Below are 22,562 nucleotides of genomic sequence, written 5' to 3' on the forward strand. Positions count from 1 at the left end.
CACCTTCTCAGTAGCACTTAGTCCTAAAAATGAAAGTCTGACATATTTGCTAGAAAACAATCTCTGTATTATCAAAGTATTGCATCAATTATCCACAAAGTATTCACAAATTATTCACAAAATGAACATAAAACAAACAAAAAGTCCTCACTGAGGAGCATTATTTGATTTTAAAAATGAAATGTTTCAAAGAAAAAAAGCCCATAGGACAATATTAAAAACGAAATGTACTTGTAAACATTGTGAGATGGACAAGTGAAATGTCCTTATGGGGCTCAGTGCTGCCAAGCCTCTAACTTCTGTTGGACAAAATATATAGTCACCTCATGATGTCATAGTTGCAACATACAGTCATACTGTAGCTTACATCAGTTTAGATCGATGTCAAAAATGTGTCCTAACTCCTAAGATAGACAATTGCTGGTCAACCTACGTTTCTTTGTTTCATGTAGCAGCAGCTCTATTTCGCCCTCTCAGAAACAGTTTTATTGTTTGAACAGGGCTTGTCTTTAGGCGTGCACTGCCATTCAATGGCGTTAATGGTTAACAGAAAGATAAAGGAAGTCTGTTTCCATTAGATCACACAGTTTCTTTCCTCATTCACTGGAACACATTGTCATTTCATTTTATTATAAGGAACATTATAGCCTACTGAATTGTGGATAAAAGTTGTGGGCTATTATCAAGCAAAAACAATAGCCTAGAATGAAGTTGGCCTATAAAACCTATAATCTATGCACATGTTTAATGAAAATTAGGCCTGTCCAATAACAAAATGTATCCCTAGGCTATAGCCTAAATGGCTTAATGACTGATTGGAAATAGGCTAACCTTGTGCGCATTGCGCATCATATGGCCGAGGTCTCTGTAGCTGTGTGCCGGACAGGTATGTCAGCGTCCACGGATGCAGACACTGTGTGCATGTCCTCATCAAGCGGCCCCATCGCCAATACGACAGGCGGGGGCTTCGGTTGCTGTTGGGCATCCCTCATGTGAGTCGTAGACAGCCCGGTCCCTGCCCTTCTCGCGACCCCGCGGGGGGGGCCTCCATTCCGCCGCAGAGAGTTCCTGACACTGTTGGAGAGACGGCTGGATAACCGCCTCACCGCACCTGCGATGCCCCGCTCCTTCTTCAAGAGCCCGACGTCATCCTCCAGCTCCTCCGGGGGGACCTCGATGTTGCCCGTGTACCAGAACACCCACCAGACGAGGCTGAGGAAGATGATGATTGCCCCGGCGTAGATTAAAAAGTCATAAAAGAATATGTCCGCAAAAACCCCGATCAAAAGAACGAGCAGCCCGAATATGTCGAAGGACACTGCCAACCAAAAGGCGCAGGAACAGCGCCCTAGACCGCGGTACGTCGGCTCCATGCCTCTAAATTGGCTTGGAGATAGAGGCCTAACAAATACTTTGTTTAGACCACCTTTTCTTTTTTAACTATCATTTGCGGTTGGTTTCCTAGTGTAATTCGGTGAATTCGGGTTGGGTCGAGTTTCAAACGGAGCCGTTTGTTTGAACAGGTAAGGTGAGACAGGTGAGGAAGCTCGCCCCTATTCATGTTTTCCTGTGTCACAGCACAGGGAGAGGTGGGGCGTGGTAGCCGTAGACAGGTGAGGGAGGGCTGGGTAGACGGGATACTGGCATGACACCAGCCATATTAATACTGCAAAGGAGGTAGGACATGTGTGACATGCACTGTAGAAAGGAACCATTATGGTTCTGATTATCTAGATATCGGTCATCAGTCCAATATGCAGAGAGACGCCAAACATGGCACACTAATGTCTGTTCATAAGCATCATGATATTCCTTTCACCTGTGGACTGACATTCTGGACAACATTTGACTCATGACATGTTTCTCTCCCTCATTTCTACAAGAACAATGGCAGAAATCTATTCACATCCAGATTTTTTCTATGAATTAAAACAGTAATGACAGACAAAAGCCTCTAAGGCTGTGTTTACACAGGCAGCCATATTCTGATCTTTTTTCCATTAATTACTCGTTTGACCAATCCCATCAGATCTTTTCACAGATCTTTTTCAGAGCTGATCTGATTGGCCAATTAGTAGAAAAAAAATATCTGATTTGGACTGCCTGTCAGCAGCCTCAGTATAATGTGATTACACCCAACCTCTCACCTGACTGCTAAGTAATGGCGTGTAGGCCTATTGCCACCTTGTGGTCTTTTGTACAGAAAAACATGTGCCCCCATACAATTTATTACTGTACATTGAAAATGAAAGACTAAATCAAATCAAATGTTTTATTCATTACACAATTCCTGCATTATGTTCATAAATAAAATTACACATTTAGAAAGAAGATAAAGGGTGCTGCTCTCACAATGTTGGATATTACATGGAATCAGTAGCCTACATGACTGATTGAATGAACAAATGCAATACAATGTAAAACTAACATCTCAAGTTTAGGTAAAAATGTAAACATTTTGGCTAACTTAGACCGAATTCAAATCCCACAGGCCCCACCTCCTTTAAAAAATGTTTTGCTTTTGACCAGATGGACACATCCTTTTTGACCCAGAAACATAAAAGGTTATATTCTTTAATCCAGTAGCAGTATTGAGGGACAGAGCGAGGGTGCACCCACTACCACTCAGTGTCCAACTGTCCATCATGACTTCAACAATCAGCTATAATAATGTCCAGTAGAATTTTCTGACTCTGTAATCCTGTTTCTGAAGGATTTAGCAATCCACTACAACAGCAGCTACAAGGAAAACAGCGGCTTATGGTGGAAAAACAACAACTATTACAGATCACAATCAGACAGACAGATGGGATAGCCTGGGCTGCAGCAGCAGGGCCATGTTCCGATCATGTTAAAGCCCTCCAACAGAGCAATCACATGATGTTCCCTTTTACAGGACGAGGTCATTCAATCCCATATTTGTATTAGGGCCTAGATAGAGGACAGCTACATACAGAAGATAAACAGTGCATTTCACAGAGGTCTCTCTTACAAAATGGAATCTATATGAATAAGACTAACCTGCATAAATAAAGGTTAAATAAATACAAATCCATCTGTTATGTTACACTTGCCTCCTCATACATTTATACATCTTTTAGAAAGTGTGCTTTTCAGAATTCTGTTGGGAGAAAACCCCACTAACACAGTTGACCTACTCTACAGTACTAAACAACATAGTTTTAGCTTGAGTCCATGGCTCTTCAGTGCTGTTCGTGCACCTGAAGCGCCTTGCCATTGACCTTGGTCAGAGCATTGTGCTCTAGTCTCTGTTTCACCACGGGCACCCACACCAGCCCCGTGACCAGGAACATGAGACCCACAGAAAGGAACACAGGACCCAGCAGGTAGGGCACGTTCCCCACCTGGGTAAAGTAGAGCAGAGAGAGGGCCGTGCCCAAGCCGAACAGCACTCCGCCGATAAGGATGGCCAGGATGGGCCTGGTGAAGTAGTACCAGCAGGGGACGTTAGTGCCCAGGGTGACCCCGTCAGGGACATGGTTCAGTGGGGTCGTTGCTTCAGTGTCCCGGGTCTCATGGTTGGTGCTGGTGCGGCTGGTTTTACGATCCATGTCTGACACGGTGACCACTGTGGATTGCATCCTTGGGTTGTGCTGAGGAAGGGATACCAGATCAGACACCACTTAAAAGTATAGGACTTTATCAATCACTGGTACTTCACAGACATACATTCAGAGATGTACGGTTTAGTATTTTATCAACCAATCTGTCATTGCAGAACTCACTATTTCAGATCTCATTTGACTTGTTAAAATTGCAATAAAACTACATGGAAAAAGAAATTCCATCCCATTTGTATATTTTATCAAATCGTGCAGTCTTCAATTTAATTCAAAACAACAACAAAAAAAAAACAATGTCCTCACTTACCATTAGGCGTTTCGCCTGTGTTGTCTCTTGCTCTTTGCCCAGTGTTGGTCAGAGGCTGGCTGGCTGCTCCTCTGACGACTACTGTCAAAACCACTACTATGGCCAAAGCCACACCCACACAGAACAGTGACCCCACCCTGTAGTTCCCCATCCCGCTCTGTGTCCCTCCACCATGTCACGACAATCTCTGCTTTGCTCCTGTTTGTGCCCTGTTGACATACAGTATATTCTCCCCACATGGCATTTTAGGCTATGTATTATGGGAAAATGGAACATTACAATATTCTTTCTAAGATGTCAGCTGGAAGGGCTATGGCAGGGCCATGCCATCAGGACTGTTTCTGGTGGGGCCTGATGGCAAAATTCTACAAATAAAATCAATTGAATATTGTACATTTGAATGCTACAAATTGATAGAATTTAAGTTTGAAAAGGGCATGATGCTTATGGAGAATGGGCAATTTATGGTATGGGAGAGTATTATAGACACATTCTAATTGGGTCCAGATGTCAGTTGTGTATGGATAATTAGGTTTGCGTAAATACAAGTCATGTTTGATTTATTAAATTGATCTGTGATTAAAACAATATCCATTCAAGTAAAACTTGAAAGGGAGAGGCGCCACCTGCTGGTCATGTAATTTAGAAGAGTACAAAAAGGTACACAAGTGGTCATTACACACAGGCAAATATCCAGCTGTAGGGCACATTCTGTATGGGTTGAAATGAAGTATTGTAGGCTTTGAAAAGGACTGCCCGAACACACTTGTGCCATGAAACAGCTCTACTAAATTCCATCTTTCAAACAGGGTAAAGAATCTTTGGTATGCATGATAAAGATTAAATGACAAATTTAATATTTTTCCTCCAACGTTAAACACTTCTGTGAAACAGCCCAAATAAAGAACTAGCACTTCTCCAATTTTTATATTTTATTGTCATAGTAGTTTCCTTTTATAACATGTGAAGGCGCTCAGGCACACTGCCAGAACGCCATATAAGAGAAACCAAAAGTGGGTAAAAGCAATGGGAGACATGTACAACTAGGGTTGCAAAAATCCATTAATTTTCGCAAAATTCCCAGGTTTTCCAGAAATCTTGGCTGGAAGATTCCGGATTTCCCGCCTATTCCACCCTGATTCTGAATTTTGGGAAGTTAGTGGATAGTTGCAACCCTTTGTACAACCAAGATAACAACATTTTGGTTTCAACTTGTTAAATTCTCAAACCATCTTTTTTTGTAAATAATATATTTTTCTGTATTACAAGCAAATCCTGGTCCTCGTCTGGTTACAGATATAAATGCTGCCATTGTAAATTTAATGATGGAAGAAGAAATAATAAAAATAAAAAACTGGAAGAGAAAACAATTGTGTTTTATGGTCATGAGTAGACCAGACTAGGGGTGTGAGGGAATGGGTTTGGGGGCGGGGCCTAACCCAAAAATGGCATAGCTGAGCTCTCAATATGAGAAAGCTGACTTGTGTGTACTTGATCTCGTTTTTCATTTGCTTAAAAACAGGTTTCTTTTTCAGATACGTTTTTTAAGCTGATCATCGACAGGTCAAGGGGCGGAGAGAAGAGAGGAGGGCCGCGAGCAGAGTTGCCGTCACCGCCGCCTGTTCCGATCGATGACCCCTGACCCCACTCTTCACCCCCACCCCACCATGGTGCCGGACTGTGACCGGGGACTCCCATGCAACTGCTTCAGTCCCTCTCAGCAACGAGCTTCAACACCTTACCAATGGCAATGGTCTTACCTGGGGAGAGGACACAGAGACGTAGGTTAACAGCAAAGCCCCGGTCTACTCATGTCCAAATGGGCTAGTTTTAAATTAAAATCAAAACTTTATAAGTGGAGCCCCTCCACTCTCTGACCCCCTCCTACAGACTTTCTCCCTCTTTAGGGTCCCAATGAATGACACATCCCCTCTACCCCACTCCCCAACCAACAGTACTTTTTCACCACGAATGCAACTCAACCACTAAGACTTTAATCTAGGGCTGGGCAATATGACCAAAATATTCTATCACGGCATTTTAAAAAAATTGGCGGTAGGAATGTTTTTAGTTTTTGAATAAAAGTTCTACATTTGCTTTATGAGTAGTGAGTAATCCTAGGTTGGCAACACATACATTCTAAGTGATTTCAATGAGTCTTTCCCCATTCTGATTGTTTTATACTGTCAATTTAACTTCAACCAAAACAAATGTCAGCACTTATCATTTCTGCATCTCCTGCACTCAATTGCAGTGGTGGGAAAAAGTACCCAATTGTCATACTTGAGTAAAAGTAAAGATACGTTAATAGAAAATTACTCCAAGTAAAAATCACCCAGTAAAATACTACTTAAGTATAAGTATTTGGTTTTAAATATACTTAAGTATAAAAAGTAAATGTAATTGATAAAATGTACTTAAGTATCAAAAGTTAAAATAATTTAAAATTCCTTACATTAAGCAAACCAGACTGCACCATTTTCTTGCTTACGGATAGCCAGGGGCACACTCCAACACTTAACAATAATTTACAAACAAAGCATTTGTGTTTAGTGAGTTCTCCAGATCAGAGGCAGTAGATGACCAGGGATATTCTCTTGACAAGTGCGTGAATAGGACCATTGTCCTGTCCTGCCAAGCATTCAAAATGTAACAAGCACTTTTAGGTGTCAGGGAAAATGTATGGAGTAAAAAGTATATTTTCTTCTTTAGGAATGTAGTGAAGTAAAAATAGTTAAAAATAAAAATAGTAAAGTACAGATACAAAAAAATAAATAACTTAACTTCTATGGGCTACGTGGGACGCAAGCGTCTAGAATATGCATATTATTAGTAGATTTGGATAGAAAACACTCTGAAGTTTCTAAAACTGTTTGAATGGTGTCTGTGAGTATAACAGAACTCATATAGCAGGCAAAAACCTGAGAAAAAGTCAACCAGGAAGTGGAGGATCTGCGAATTGAAGTTCTTTCTAGTCCCTTTCGAAACTACAGTATCTGTGGGGTTACGTTGCACTTCCTAAGGCTTCCATTGGCTGTCAAAAGCCTTCAGAAAGTAGTTTCAGCTTTCTCCTGGTACTGGGCAGATAATAGGAGCTCAGTTACTGAGTGGACAAAGGGATTGGATATACGCGGTCACGCGAGCACGCCGTTCCTTCTTTTTCTCCTTGAATGAATACGCCATTGTCCGGTTGGAATATTATCACAATTTTACGTTAAAAATACCATAAAGATTGATTTTAAACAGCGTTTGACATGCTTCTAAGTACGGTAATGGAACATTTTGACTTTTTGTCTCTGCCTTTGGATAGTGCTCTGAATGCACGAACAAAACGGAGGCAATTGGACATAAATATGTATTATTTCCAACAAAAACATTTCTTGTGGAAGTAGCAGTCCTGGGAGTGCATTCTGACGAAGATCAGCAAAGGTAAGAGAATATTTATAATACTAATTCTGAGTTTAGGTTGCCCCAGAACTTGGCGGGTGTCTGTATAGCTTGCTTTGATGGCGAGCTATGTAATCAGAATATTGAAAAATGTGCTTTCGCCAAAAAGCTATTTTAAAATCTGACACAGCGGTTGCATAAAGGAGTACTGTATCTATAATTCTTAAAATAATTATGTGTTTTGTCAACGTTTATGATGAGTATTTTTGGAAACTGATGTGGTCATTCACCGGAAGTTTTGGTGGGAATACATTTTCTGAACATCACGCGCCAATGTAAAATGCAGTTTTTGGATATAAATATGAACTTCATCGAACAAAACATACATGTATTGTGTAACATGATGTCGTAGGCGTGTCATCTGATGAAGATCGTCAAAGGTTAGTGCTTCATTTAGCTGTGTTTTGGGTTTTTGTGACATATATCCTAGCTTGGAAAATGGCTGTGTGGTTATTTTTGTCTATGTACTCTCCTAACATAATCTAATGTTTTGCTTTCGCTGTAAAGGCTTTTTGAAATCCAACAATGTGGTTACATTAAGGAGAAGTGCATCTTTAAAATGGTGTAAAATTGTCGTATGTTTGAGAAATTGAAATTATGATATTTTTGATGTTTTGTATTTCGCGCCATGCTATTTCACTGGCTGTTGAATAGTGTGGGACGGTCACGTCCCACCTTGCCCAGAGAAGTTAAGGAACATCAAACGCGCTCCTTGAGTGACAGGGGGCGTGGCTAGGTCTGTGGGGAAAGTGGCACGGAGAGAAAGAGCGGAGAGAGATGACTCAAGTTGCGAAGTAAGCTATAAAAATTGACATTACACATGGCATATCACATTTAACAAACCAAACATTCAAATACCGGTATAGAAGGTAAAGTAAAAACCCAAACCGGTCCGTCCCTGCATCAATACCGGTATATCATAAAATACGGTATATCACCCAGCCCTACTTTAAACTTGGTTTCAGTTTGGACTACATTTAAACCATTGTTCCTTCCAGCATGGCCATTTAGGGACTACTAAAATTGTATATATACACTTTCATCATTCAAGAGACGCTCTTATCCAGAGCGACTTACATAAGTAATCAGAATTAAGTGCCTTGTTCAAGGGCAAATCGCAATTTTTCAAGTAGTCAGCTTGGGGATTCGACCGAGACATTTCCTTTACTGGCTCAACACTAGGCTACCTGCCGCCTACTAACAGTCCCAGTGATGGCAGAGGCCCGTACCTTCATCCCGAAGGGTGAACCGTCCCATCTGGGGGAAGTCTTTGAAGGTTTCAAGGCAGATGGTTCCGGCGGTGCGCAGACGGGCAATGCACACTTGGTCCTGTTTCACAAAGCGCGGTCGCGTCTTACTTTTCTCACCCGACTTCTTGTCTACCAGACAGATTAAGGCCTAGATGTGGAGCGGAACCATCACAATAACTATAGTGGCATGTCTTTAAAACACTTTGTCAGGTGCAGTTCAAAGGGAATACATTGCAGATTCAAAATTAAGATGGTTCCTTCTGTAAGTTATGACAGTATCTTTACCGTAATTTGCACTTCTTCGATGCAGGTGTGGATGTGGAGGACAGCATTGTAACCAGGGCAGATAATGGACTTGTGTTCAATGATGACAATCTGTGAGAACACAAAACTGAGTAAAAACAAACACCAATAAATCCAATATGTTTGTCATTAGGGCGACATTCAGACAGGACTACGGTCCAACTCCAACCGCCTTAGTATCTGTGGTGGCGTGGTGACTGGCGTACCTGGGCGTCAAAGGTGCGTCCAGAGTGGCAGAGGTTCTCAGCATTACAGAGGATGAAGCCTGGCAGGATCTCCTCCTCCTCGATGCCCTTCAGTCTCAGCTTCAGGTTCTCTCCAGGAGAAGCATCGTCTGTCTCCACGTCATCACTCAGCAGGCTCAACACCTCCACTGTGTGCTACAGGGAGGGATGGAAGGAGGAAGGATGGAAGAGATACGCAGCCATTAACACACGTTCATAATAAGAGATGGAGCGAACACCTTTATGATTAAAAAACAAAAAAACAAGAGGGAGATACCATGTGGCACAGACAATTGGAAAATACGAGAAAAAAATAGCTATGACTAAACAACTCTGGCTTAAGATACTTGCCACCCCATTAGCAAGGATTAGCTATAGCTCTAATGCTCTGATGGGCGTTGGATGTTCCATGGCAGGCTGCTGGAGAATGTCTTACCCTGTTTGGCATCATGACAAGCTGCTGTGCTTTACTGATGGACCCTGACTCCAGTTTCCCCAGGATGACAGTACCCATGTCCTATAGGGTGGGGAACAACAGCAGAAAGAGGCCAGATTAAGTAACCCAAGTCAGAAAAAGGTCTTCTACAGTAGTGTGAGAGGCTTAAAAACTATTGTTGTTTAATAGGCTTTTTATTACCAGGAAATTGGATGTTACATGTAGTGTAGCTGCTGATGTGGGCCGTACGAATGACATGGCTCACTAGTTGTTGACCATCAAAATACTGTCATGTAAAGGACAACCATATCTAAATAAACACTTAAATATAATGAGTTGGTTGCCATATTTATGGCAATAGAATAAAAATATTAAGGTTTCATAATGTAGTCGTCTTCACCTTGTATTTGTCTACGATGGGTAATCTGACTGGTCCGTCGCTCGCTCTGTTTAAGTTTGGCAAACTGTCCAGATGTGGAATGAATGGTAACCCCCTGGCAGACAGAGAGGAGATAAACAGGTCAGGACAGTAGAGTCAGGAGAATATTCAATCCATTCACACTTGAACGTCATAGTACCTTTGGCGTGGCTTCGTTAACAGAGAAGGAAGGAGCGTTTCTTACTGGAGAAGAACAGATAGTACCTCTCCATTTTGGACTGTTTTTCTCCGTTTCGTACCTAGTGAACACAGCCCAGGAACAGCAGTGTAAAAGCTGGTGATACTCACGTATACCAAGTGCACGACTCAACAGGCTCCTTGAGGTTGGCTCCTGTGAGACCAGAGCAGGGCATGAAGTGAATGTCTTTCTTGGGGTTGAAGCCAACCTTCTTCAAAAATGGCACTAGTTTTTCCTTGCATTCTTCGTACCTGAGGTTTCAGGTTAAAGAAAAAATTAATTGTGGGTTGAGATGGATTTCAGATGCATGAGAATAAATGTTAAACTCTCGAGCAAATCTTGTAATGATGTCAATGTATGCATGATTTCCGTTAAAGTTCTACAAAGACCCTACATTAACAAAGGATTCCACCCTAGGCTTTGACCATCACTATATCATCTTGTCTGTAATGGGTGTTTTCATGTTAATGTAAACTGAAGCAAGCACTCATGACTACCAGTTTCCTGTAGCGTGATGTCATTTCTGTGCTCTAAGTGGTAACTGCGCACCTCTCTAGGCTCCAGTTCACTGTGGGGTCGTCCATTTTGTTGACGAGGATGATCAGATGCTTCACCCCCGCCGTTTTGGCCAACATGGCGTGCTCCCGTGTCTGTCCACCCTTCTCAAAGCCCGTCTCAAACTCTCCCTTCCTGGCTGAGATCACCTAGGCAGGAGAAATACACATTGAAAATCATTCAAGGAACCATGACATTGCTGTGTAGATTTCAAAATTTATTTTACGATCAAGTAACAAATATTTATCATTGTTCCTTCTTAATTTCAAATTGTTATTTTTATAATGTTTACATTTACCATTTCAAGAGATCTTGGTCTCTCAACTGAATATTTTGGTATTTGCAGCCACAACAGCATGATACTATGGACTCACCAGCACAGCCAGGTCAGCTTGCGACGCTCCTCCGATCATATTGGGCACAAAGCTTTTGTGGCCTGGCGCGTCCAGGATGGTAAAGTGCTTTTTCTCAGTTTCAAAGTATGCTCTGCCCACCTCCACAGTCTTCCCCTTGTCTCGCTCCTCCTGGTTAGTGTCCAGAGCCCAGGAGAGGTACCTGGCAGACAGAGGAAGGGAGAGGGTTAAACCCTTGTTATACTGACAGGCTTTAACCTGTTAGGGCTAGGGGGCAGTATTTGCACGGCTGGATAAAAAAAATGTACCCGATTTAATCTGGTTACTAATCCTACCCAGTAACTAGAATATGCATATACTTATTATATATGGATAGAAAACACTCTAAAGTTTCTAAAACTGTTTGAATGATGTCTGTGAGTATAACAGAACTCATTTGGCAGGCAAAACCCTGAGACATTTTCTGACAGGAAGTGGATACCTGATGTGTTGTATTACCTTTAAACCTATGCCATTGAAAAACACAGGGGCTGAGGAATATTTTGGCACTTCCTATTGCTTCCACTAGATGTCACCAGCCTTTACAAAGTGTTTTGAGTCTTCTGGAGGGAGATCTGACCGAACAAGAGCCATGGAACGATGATGGCCCATTAGACACCTGGCGCGCGAGTTCATGTTGGGTACCCTCGTTCCAATACGTTATAAAAGAGTATGCATTCGTCCACCTTGAATATTATTCATGTTCTGGTTAAAAAAGGCCCTAATGATTTATGCTATACAACGTTTGACATGTTTGAACGAACGTAAATATATTTTTTCCCCTCGTTCATGAAGTGAAGTCCGGCGGGCTTAGATCATGTGCTAACAAGACGGAGATTTTTGGACATAAATGATGAGCTTTTTTGAACAAAACTACATTCGTTATGGACCTGTGATTACCTGGAAGTGACATCTGATGAAGAGAATCAAAGGTAATGGATTATTTACATAGTATTTTCGATTTTAGATCTCCCCAACATGACGACTAGTCTGTATCGCAACGCGTATTTTTCTGGGCGCAGTGCTCAGATTATTGCAAAGTGTGATTTCCCAGTAAGGTTATTTTTAAATCTGGCAAGTTGATTGCGTTCAAGAGATGTAAATCTATAATTTTTAAATGACAATATAATATTTTACCAATGTTTTCTAATTTTAATTATTTAATTTGTGATGCTGACTTGACTGCCGGTTATTGGAGGGAAAGGATTTCCTCAACATCAATGCCATAGTAAAACGCTGTTTTTGGATATAAATATGAACTTGATAGAACTAAAAATGCATGCATTGTCTAACATAATGTCCTAGGAGTGTCATCTGATGGAGATTGTAAAAGGTTAGTGCATCATTTTAGCTGGTTTTATGGTTTTGGTGACCCTGTCTTTGAATTGACAAAACATTAAACACAACTCTTGTAAATGTACTGTCCTAACAGTCTAAATTTATGCTTTCGCCGTAAAACCTTTTTGAAATCGTAAAACGTGGTTAGATTAAGGAGATGTTTATCTTTCAAAGGGTGTAAAATAGTTGTATGTTTGAAAAATTTGAATTTTGACATTTATTTGGATTCAAATTTGCCGCTCTTGAAATGCACCTGCTGTTGATGGAGTGCACCACGGGTGGGACGCCTGCGTCCCACCTAGCCCATAGAGATTAGTCATGCCATTTCATATTTTTTTGGTAAAAAGCAGAGTAACTCACCAGGTTTCCCTGTTCTTCTCCTTGGCTTCTCTTTCATACTTCTCCAGAGTTCTCTTCTCCACCATGCCCGTTAAATACCTACCAGTGAGGAAGGGGATAACCAGAGGGATTGATGAAGAGGGGGAAAGGAGCAAAGAGTGGAGGGGTGGTGAGAAATGCAACAGGTGTTAAAAGCCCCATTGGACTGAATGAATCATAACCACAACAGAAAGATAAATACTCACATGATTTGTCCTCCGATGGTAGACTTGCCAGCATCTAGGGAGAGATGAGGGACAACGGAGTGGTGAGAGCAGATAAAAATGGCCTGTGCTGTCTAGCCTTGTAACAGGGCTGATTAAATGAAAATACAAAACATTGCCTTTTCACTGTTTCCTATTAAGGCAATAGCATCGTTTCCCCTAGATTTGTTTCTTTGACAGACCCCCCAATCAACAATCTAGGTGTGACAGTGACAACTATACACTATGGATGTTATATAGGGCTGCCAATAAATATGTTTTATTGGATCAAATGAAACCCCAAGAAATAACAGAGCAACTCAGAGATGACCCACACACCTAAATGATAGTATGTGAAACCACTGCAATAGCCATGAAAAAGAGGAAGAAACAAGCAGATGTGCCCCCACTCACCAACATGACCGATGAACACCACATTCACATGTTCCTTCTTGGGCGCGTCTGGTGGGAGGGCTACCACTTTAGGCATGATTGGCACATCTTCCTCCTCCTCCTCCAGGACTTCCTCCTCCAGAATCTCCTCAACAACTATTGGTCCCCCGTTGCCACCAGGCCCTCCTCCTGGTTCTTCCTCATTGGGCTCCACCCCTTTCAGGTCCCATGTCTCCTCTGTGGTCATTTCAGAGTCGCCGTTCTCCACCGGGGCTGACCATGGACAAACCGAACAGCGCATTAGTGGTGTGGAATAAGTATTCATGATTTGAGTTTGAAAATAGATTCCTTTGGTCTCAGGTCTGATGTGAAAAAGCCTACCACCGTAGCTAAGAATTTGGTAAATTAAGTTTCTCTACAAATGTTTTAGTTTAGATAGATAAAAAAAAATGTCATTAGTTTGACAAAGGATTTCCTATTCAAAGGACAAAACTAGGGCTACACTACAGGCTGGCAATGATGCAGAGTACTCATACAGTACAGTTACAGCCAATTAGCCATGAGGGGATTGTTCTACGAGTAAGCTTGTTAACCTCTTATGGCTAGGGGGCAGTATTTTCACAGCTGGATAAAAAAACGTACCCGATTTAATCTGGTTACTAATCCTACCCAGTAACTAGAATATGCATATACTTATTATATATGGATAGAAAACACCCTAAAGTTTCTAAAACTGTTTGAATGGTGTCTGTGAGTATAACAGAACTCAAATGGCAGGTCAAAACCTGAGAGATTCCTTTACAGGAAGTGGCCTGTCTGACCATTTCTGGAACTTCTTTGCCATCTCTATCTTTTACTAAGGATCTCTGCTCTAACGTGACACTTCCTACGTCGTCCATAGGCGCTCAGAGCCCGGGAAAAACCTGAATGTTGTCATCCCAGCCCCAGGCTGAAACACATTATCGCCTTTCTCAAGTGGCCGATCAAGGGACTCTGGGCTTAGGCGCGTGACCTGGCCGCCCCCGTCTTTGTGATTTTTTCCTCTTTTTGCCGAAAAGGAGATTCCCGGTCGGAATATTATCGCTTTTCTACAAGAAAAATGGCATAATTTTTTTTTATTTTAAACAGCGGTTGACATGCTTCGAAGTACGGTAATGGAATATTTAGAATTTTTTGGTCACGAATTGCGCCATGCGCACGACCCTTCTTTACCATTTCGGATAGTGTCTGGAACGCACGAACTAAACGCCGCTATTCGGATATAACGATGGATTATTTTGGACCAAACCAACATTTGTTATTGAAGTAGCAGTCCTGGGAGTGCATTCTGACGAAGACAACAAAGGTAATGAAACTTTTGTAATAGTAAATCGGAGTTTGATCAGGGCTGAACTTGGTCGGTGTCTAAATGGCTAGCCGTGATGGCTGGGCTATCTACTGAGAATATTGCAAAATGTGCTTTCACCAAAAACCTATTTTAAAATCGGACATATCGAGTGCATAGAGGAGTTCTGTATCTATAATTCTTAAAATAATTATGTTTTTTGTGAACGTTTATCGTGAGTAATTTAGTAAATTCACCGGATGTTTGCGGGGGTATGCTAGTTCTGAACGTCACATGCTAATGTAAAAAGCTGGTTTTTGATATAAATATGAACTTGATTGAACAAAACATGCATGCATTGTATAACATAATGTCCTAGGGTTGTCATCTGATGAAGATCAAAGGTTAGTGCTGCATTTAGCTGTGGTTTTGTTTTTTGTGACATTATATGCTAGCTTGAAAAATGGGTGTCTGATTATTTCTGGCTTGGTACTCTGCTGACATAATCTAATGTTTTGCTTTCGCTGTAAAGCCTTTTTGAAATCGGACAGTGTGGTTAGATAAAGGAGAGTCTTGTCTTTAAAATGCTGTGAAATAGTCATATGTTTGAAAAATTGAAGTTTTTGTATTTTTGAGGAATTTGTAATTCGCGCCACGCCTATCATTGGATATTGGAGCAGGTGTTCCGCTAGCGGAACGTCTACATGTAAGAGGTTAATGGTTACTACAGCTAAACTTCTGGCATCAGTTTTGACAAGATTTTACAGCTAAAACTACAGAAGGCCAAATCTACAGAACATTAGAGCTTAAGGTCAGAGTTCATTCCAATAACATCGATACAATTTTCCTTCTTTGATTTCCAGAAAAAGCCGTTTAACACCCGAAATAGTGTAACCATTTAGCACCCTACAGGCTTTAAAGACCGTAGTAGTGATGACAGACCATGCTGACACTTGGAGAGTATGGCTCATCATTCCAACGATGAGACAGTGAAATCAGTAGTGTTTAATCCTGGTCCTGAGGACCCAAAGGCGTACACATTTAGTTAACTTAGTACTACACACCTGATTCCACTTAAAAAAAAGGTTAAATTAGTTGATTAGTAGAACCAGGTGTGTAATGCTAGGGTAAAAACTAAAATGTCTACCCCTTTGGGTCCCCAGGACCAGGAAACACTTGCCGTAGAATATTGGTTAGAGGTCAGTGAGTGCTCCAAGGCAGCCTGGGCCTGGACATGTTTGGCTGGACTTCAAGCCTTTCTTCCATCCTGCACATTCACAACTTTTAGCCTAATGTAAATGATGTAAGACCTCAACAGTAAGGAAGGCTGAAGTCATTTTGCCAGTCACAGGAAAAGTCAGACTAATTGAATGGAGTGGCTGGGGATCATTCTGGACCCCTCTTCCCAACAGCGAAAGGTCCCAAAGCTTTCGCACGTGTCGGATTCTCTACTTTACCCACAGTCTCTGCTCTACTCAGAGGAATGGTGCTCATTCAATAAAGTTAGATCAAAGGTGAATCAATGTCTGCTAGATCACATAATATAATAACTATTTTACTCTTGTCCAAAACTCAAAATAAGTGCTTTGATTTAAACTAAACACATAGGTAGGCTATGCTACAGCTTCTTAACACCATCTGCTCTAAACTTCACCCACTGGCCTGGTTACCATCCAATTGTCCACAGGTTCACGCTAACATTCTCAAATCTGTATAAAAACCAACATGCGCATTTCCCCACCAGAGATGGGTTTCCATCAAATGTACCTATGCGTGATGACAGTGCACATAAAAATACCCTTTGCGGTACAAGTTAAATGGGTTTCCTTCACATTTTCAACTGATGGGTTTCTCACACAAAAAAATGTGCATTATATAGCGTGTGCCAACTTTGGAATTGGCACGCTCGCTCTAGCCAACAGCGCCATCTGCATGCTTTTGGCTAAAGAGCACATATAAAAGTGAGACAAAAAAGCGAGATTTAAAATTTGTCATAACGGCATCCAAGCATCGATCCTCATGTCACCAGAATAAGACCCTTAATATTTATAGGAAAGGAGCATCAAGCTCATCACCTTGCACTTTCACCACCCTGTGAAGTTCATAACTTATTTAATCTGTAGCCTAATAGGCCTAAACCGCATGCTTTCCCAACGAGTCGTAGTGGGAGGACCAAACATGTCATCGACTGACTCCAAGTTTATGATGGTTATTATAATATTTGCGCACAAGTGTTTCCACCGACATTTCATAGAATTCAGTTAAACCAACAAAAAGATCCCACAGTCTAGCATAGTTAGTTTTGTCGACATTTTGAAAGTTCCCCAAATTTTTTACGTACTTTACTCGCATAAAAAAAAAATTGGATGGAAACCTGGTTACTGTTCATCATTTTAGACAACTGTAGGCTACTTCCAAACTGTAGAACTCATGATCTAAATGAAAATCCCCATGAAACTGATTGAGATCAAATGGTTGGTATGCAACCGTTTCATCGGTAAAACTTTAATTATACTTCACCATGAGGTTGAGTGCACACTCTGGGGTAAAGTGGAAAATGGAATAGGCAGAGGCTACAAATACAGAGTTTCCACCCCCGCCCCTAACTTCTCAAAACGAATGAGCCGAATCATGTTCTGCACATGTTATTTCACACACACGCTCAAGTCTCTTTACTCAATTCAATTCAAGGGGCTTTATTGGCCTGGGAAACATATGTTAACATTGCCAAAGCAAGTGAAGTAGATAATAGACAAAAGTAAAATAAACTATGCTTCACTCACACTTTACTGAACCCTCAACCAATTTGATTGACATGTAGCCCGTCTATCTGCCTCAGTTCTGGAAAGCTGATTGAAACAAACATTCCAAAAATATATATGAAGGCGCCGTCTGTTGTAACAGATATTGCTGTAGCACAAGCAAGACGTAGTCTGCACTTTGCACTGGCACAAAACGATCAGAGTTTTGTGATGAAATCTTTCGATTTATGCCGACATATTTACTGATAAAGAACTCTGCCTCCCAATAGCCAACATTTGCATATTAAAATCACTGTTGACAAGGGTTGTAACGGTTCACCAAACCCAGTTAGGTGGGTATTGCAGTTTTGGGGTCCCGGTTCGGTAAAGCGGAAAATTAAATGCCAACAGTTACAAATTCCATATATGATCATGAGTCATAATACCTGATGAGAGCACAATCAGGAATACCAACACTTTGTATTTTCTTAAATGAAAACACGACTACCCATCAACACTAAAATAAAAGTGCAATGTGTGTGTGAAATCAATATGTAAACATGACTCAGACATTGTGTAGGCCTATGCTATAATGTTTTCTTACAAAGAAAAATATGCGCACGTGTGACTCGAGTGTAGCACAGTAGTTCTCATTTCCCACTCCGGGGTAAAGTGATGGGCTGTCACAGTGAAGTAGCTCTGTAGCCCTGGTGGTCCATCCATCTGTAGTAAGGGCAACACAGGGTACATTGGTCAATTAATTGACAATTTCCTCTTTAGCTTGCTTACATAGAACGGGGACTAACACCTGTTTGCTGAAACGGGTGCGAGAGGGCAAAGTTCATGACGTGGCTTGAGCACTTTCACGAGGTGATGAAACCCCCTATTCTTCTCAACAACCAAGAATGGGCGCAAATATCTGCAGCTATAAAACATAGCTATCGCTCTTGTAATTTCCGTGGCAGAATCAGCTGCAAAGGGTTGCTTGAATACAGAGGGGAGAGTTACTGTTTTGCATTTCCATCTTGCTCCAGTGGTAGGTATACTGGGGTGAAGTCGGCTTAAATGTGTCATGTTTGAGGCGTTGGCAGTTGTATAGGCACTTTTGTTGATCAGTGGCGACATACTCTGTTCATTGCTGCTGTAATCTTCTGGGAAGCAAAAAGTTTTCCAAACTGGAGATTTAAACAACAGAGAATCGTCCTGGTTTTTTGAACACACCACTCACAATCGTACAAAACTAGTTCCCGGCTGCGCCTCACAAAAGAACAGATTGAAATGCGCCAAATACGATTTGAGTTTTGATTACAACATGCGCATAAGCTCTAGTTGTTAACGGAATAGCCCAAAATGCTGTTTTTTTTTCAACTTTGACTTACTTGAGGAATACAACGCAGCGCAGGCCTAGCATTTTTATTTTAGCATTTATGTATTCATTCAGGTTCACTGTGTGGAATGAACCAAGGTCCCTGTACCAAACGGCTCAGTAGGAATCTTGTAGCGTTACACCCGTACTACTGACTGCCTGTTGTGTCTTGCTTATGTTCGCTTTGATTACTGTTACAGCAGACAAAGAACAACGTTTCTTCGAACAAGTGGCAGCGGAGTCAAGGAGTGAGCAAGCACTGAGCAGTAGCTCAAAGGACTCGGAGGGGAAAGCACGCAGTGGATCCTGCACATGCGCAGAAATCTCTCTTCAGTCCAAAACTTCCGTTTCGCAGAAAATTATGAACTGCAGCCACTCCAAATGGAATAAGGCACCAAGTTGCCACACCAGACATCAAGTTTGGTCTTTGTCTGCACCAAAGCTATGTGCGCAGACAGAGCTAGCCAGCATCAATCTGTTTATTATGACACAGTACAGCACCCTCACAGAATTCACTGGCATTACAACACACCTTAATTTGTACTTATAGAGAGGGTGGGTTCTTGTCTAAATATAATGTAACAAGACATTAGCTAGTCAACTGGTGGTCATCTACACATAATCAGACATACAGAACCCTTCCACAGTAACAATGAATGTGCACAAAAAATGTGTTCTAGAAGCTGTACTAGATACATGTCAGAACTTTGTCACTACTAATTGAGAAGACTGAGGCCCACGACCATCAATTAGTGATTCATACCAGTGACAGTTGCTTTGGTGGACGTTGAACAGTGGGTTGACAGGATTTACAGAGGTCTTTGTTAGAGGCCAGAGGCTGGGCCCATAGATTGTGATGCTAGCAAAGCTATTCATGGATAATGCTGAACAGAGCAAAATGACCACAGGTGTAAAACACACACGTATACATACCTGCAGTTTCTGCGACCTCCATGGTGGCAACAACTGGTTCAACAACCGCTAAAAAAAAAAAGGAGGTAGAGCGTATGCACATTAACGCTTCTTTCATCAGACATTTTTCATCAAATAAAATGTAAGGTGGGATTGGTGTGAAATCTACCGACCAGCGCTCTTCCAGTCTACCACAATGGTCACAACTAATACAGTTCTTATGAGGCCAACAAACTGCAACACCAGTTCCCCCAGTTAACTGGTTCGCAATATGTACTATAGACAGGTTGGTTGTTTAGCAACAACCAAAGCCTGCACAACTATGGGGCAAAGCATACGGGTTGGCTTAGATTGTTGACAACATGTGAACTATATTTCTTAAATGTTAATTTAAAAAAAAGGTGCAAAATCAGCATTTGTGATCTCAAATACATTGTTACAGTTCTTGGTTAGCTAGCAAATTTCAGTTAACATGGAATCAGTTAAAACACCTAAACACAAGACATGGTCTCAAGAACAAGATGAAACTGGCTGACAGTCACGATTCCCCACATGGCAGTTTCTTGTCATTGTTGGTAGCCACCTGGCCACCCAGAACCACAACATCTGACTTCTGCCCCATTGAAGTGTCAACCACTTGTGACATTGTCAGCTAACCCATCCATACGCAACAACACTCCACCGGAAGAAGTTAACCCACCAACAGCTCGATGTTTACTATACTTTTACTGGGCAGCCAATTTCCTCAAGAGCGGTTGAATATCTTTAGTATAAACACACATAGGTGATGTCCATCAACAGCAGAAAGCCTGTACAGGCAAGCCGAGGTTAAAGGATAAGAAAACTGCTGTAGGTCAAAAATATCAGACTGGGAAAATAGCTAGATTTGAATCCCCTCATGACTTACAAGTTAGTATTGCCTAATAGATAATGCATAACCACCACAATCTAAGAGTTTTTCTATAAAGGATGGTAATTTATGTTTCAAGATGAAGCACCTTGCATATTCCCCTCCATATTGGATTTGGCAAAAGAGAACTGACCAAAACATGCCACAGCTCATTTTCATTACATCAAAACGTAAGAGTAACATGTATGAATGGCTCTGACTTGTTATTTCTGCTTTCTTGGTCTGCTCAAATGGGACACTTTGTTCACAAGTTTGTCTTCCACTTATGGACCGTATGTAAAGTAAGATGGTCCACGTCACACCAATAATGTCAACACTAGTTACCAGTTCCTAAAGTTGTCATGTCTTGCAATTTATAAGGGGCAAGGTTGTACCCGTTCAAATAATTACTAGTTTTCTATCTACAGTGCTAGTTGGGTACATATCTTGAAATTCTAACTTACATTGTGGGAAGGGTATAGACCAAAAAAAAGCACAATTTGCCAAGAATGTCTTAGCTAGCCATTTATGACTACATAGCCCACGCAGACAATAAAAACATTTTTGGGACCGTTTGTCTTACCAACGTTACGTACGCAATTGTCACACGACTGCCATAGGATTGGCTAACTAACGTTAACTTAGTTATGCCAGTAACTAGCATTTGGTAATATGATAACGTTTGCTACTTTCCCTAGTTAACTAAAACCTCGAATGTCCAAAACCTTACATATGGTTAATATTAGCTAACGTATGTAACTATAGACACTGTCGGCGACAGATGGCTAAAAGCAAGCTACGTTTGCTAATCGGCAACTAGCTAGTAAGTAGTGGTTAGAAACAAAGTTTCTATAGTTAGCTAAAACCTCCAGAAAATATTAGCTACTAACAATCCATCAACTACCGAATACAGCTAACGTTACAGTAACTTAGCTAACTAACAAACTAACGTTCGGTTGCTAACTAACTAGCCTAGCTAAATACCGTTAATTTGGTAACTAATGCTTGCCTTTAACGTTAACTAGCTACTTTACGCGGTCTCTAAAGTGTAGACGCATGTGTGTTGTGGCGCTTGTTAGCTAGCTAACTAAGTTAACTTGCTAACCATCTAGCCAAACGTGAGTGACCGCGAACTTACCACCGGAATCAGGATCTTCCGAGGGGCCTTTCTGAAAGAAGGACGGGACAAATTCGACGGCATTTATGTTGGGGACAAACGGTTTGGCATTCACGTTGAGGGCGGCGAATTCGGAATCGAGTTTCCCGTCGACCGGGGCCTCAACATCATCCTCTTGTTCCCAGGAATCAGGGGCAGCGTCTCTCGGGTCCATCGTGGGTCTTTGCTAGATGTTCACTACTGTGGATAAATACTTGCGTTACGCAGTTGCTGAACGGGCTAGTGTCCGCCCCTATTATTAACCCGTTGTTGAGGTCACCCGATAAAATATATCAAACTTCCCCTCTAATGTCTAATATGTGTTCGATTTACTTGCAATAAAATAGCCGGTTTCTCTCGGTAGAGGGATACGCGAAAGCAAGATTCGACTCAGCACTCCCAGCAAGTCCTCGTGTGCTGCTGACTCTCCCCAACCGATGGGAGCGACAACCAGTTGCATACTGGGAGATGCTGTGCATTGCAGGTGTCGCCGTTATTCGGAAGAACGGAATGGAGGAAGCGAGAAAACTACATTTCCATATACACGGAAAGCACACTTTTTACGTCAACGTTGCTGACCCATCTTGCAGGTTCAACATTTTTTAGTTCCGATTCGGCAAACGTTGCACGAGACGCTCAAACGCCAGTCTGAACACTGAAAATTATTTACAGAACACACGTATCCCGTTTAAACTTCAATTTCATTACCTCAAATTAACATCTCGCACAAAAATCTAGGAAGTGCAT

The 22,562-nt window shown here is 41.5% G+C and overlaps 3 protein-coding genes across 4 annotated transcripts; all 3 read right to left on the minus strand.

The window, feature by feature from the left end:
* Nucleotides 1-414: 414 nt before the first annotated feature.
* LOC123741712 (transmembrane protein 238-like) lies at nucleotides 415-1,577 on the minus strand. The gene has a single exon (XM_045715423.2). The coding sequence runs from the start codon at nucleotides 1,371-1,373 to the stop codon at nucleotides 849-851; it is 525 nt and encodes a 174-aa protein (XP_045571379.1). The 5' UTR covers nucleotides 1,374-1,577; the 3' UTR covers nucleotides 415-848.
* Nucleotides 1,578-3,102: 1,525 nt separating this feature from the next.
* On the minus strand, nucleotides 3,103-3,977 carry LOC145877216 (uncharacterized). The gene is made up of 2 exons (XM_082972517.1): nucleotides 3,892-3,977; nucleotides 3,103-3,614 (listed from the first exon to the last, which is right to left on the minus strand). Exons 1-2 carry the CDS (start codon nucleotides 3,892-3,894, stop codon nucleotides 3,204-3,206), a joined length of 414 nt encoding a protein of 137 aa, XP_082828643.1. The 5' UTR covers nucleotides 3,895-3,977; the 3' UTR covers nucleotides 3,103-3,203.
* Nucleotides 3,978-5,345: 1,368 nt separating this feature from the next.
* Nucleotides 5,346-22,258, minus strand: LOC106601640 (eukaryotic peptide chain release factor GTP-binding subunit ERF3A). 2 transcript variants are annotated; one of them, XM_045715422.2, is made up of 14 exons: nucleotides 21,798-22,257; nucleotides 19,792-19,839; nucleotides 13,449-13,700; nucleotides 13,038-13,071; nucleotides 12,814-12,891; nucleotides 11,098-11,278; nucleotides 10,718-10,872; nucleotides 10,279-10,419; nucleotides 9,952-10,045; nucleotides 9,552-9,632; nucleotides 9,098-9,271; nucleotides 8,874-8,963; nucleotides 8,568-8,736; nucleotides 5,346-5,651 (listed from the first exon to the last, which is right to left on the minus strand). In XM_045715422.2, the coding sequence occupies exons 1-14, from the start codon at nucleotides 21,988-21,990 to the stop codon at nucleotides 5,599-5,601; spliced, it is 1,743 nt and encodes a 580-aa protein (XP_045571378.1). In that variant the 5' UTR covers nucleotides 21,991-22,257; the 3' UTR covers nucleotides 5,346-5,598. The 2 variants fall into 2 exon arrangements, with proteins under 2 accessions (XP_045571378.1, XP_014049456.2); XM_014193981.3 differs by lacking the exon at nucleotides 19,792-19,839 and having other exon boundaries at nucleotides 21,798-22,258.
* Nucleotides 22,259-22,562: the final 304 nt, after the last annotated feature.

Source organism: Salmo salar, chromosome 03 (genome assembly GCF_965601325.2).
Source record: "Salmo salar chromosome 03, fSalSal1, whole genome shotgun sequence".
Taxonomy (NCBI): domain Eukaryota; kingdom Metazoa; phylum Chordata; class Actinopteri; order Salmoniformes; family Salmonidae; genus Salmo; species Salmo salar.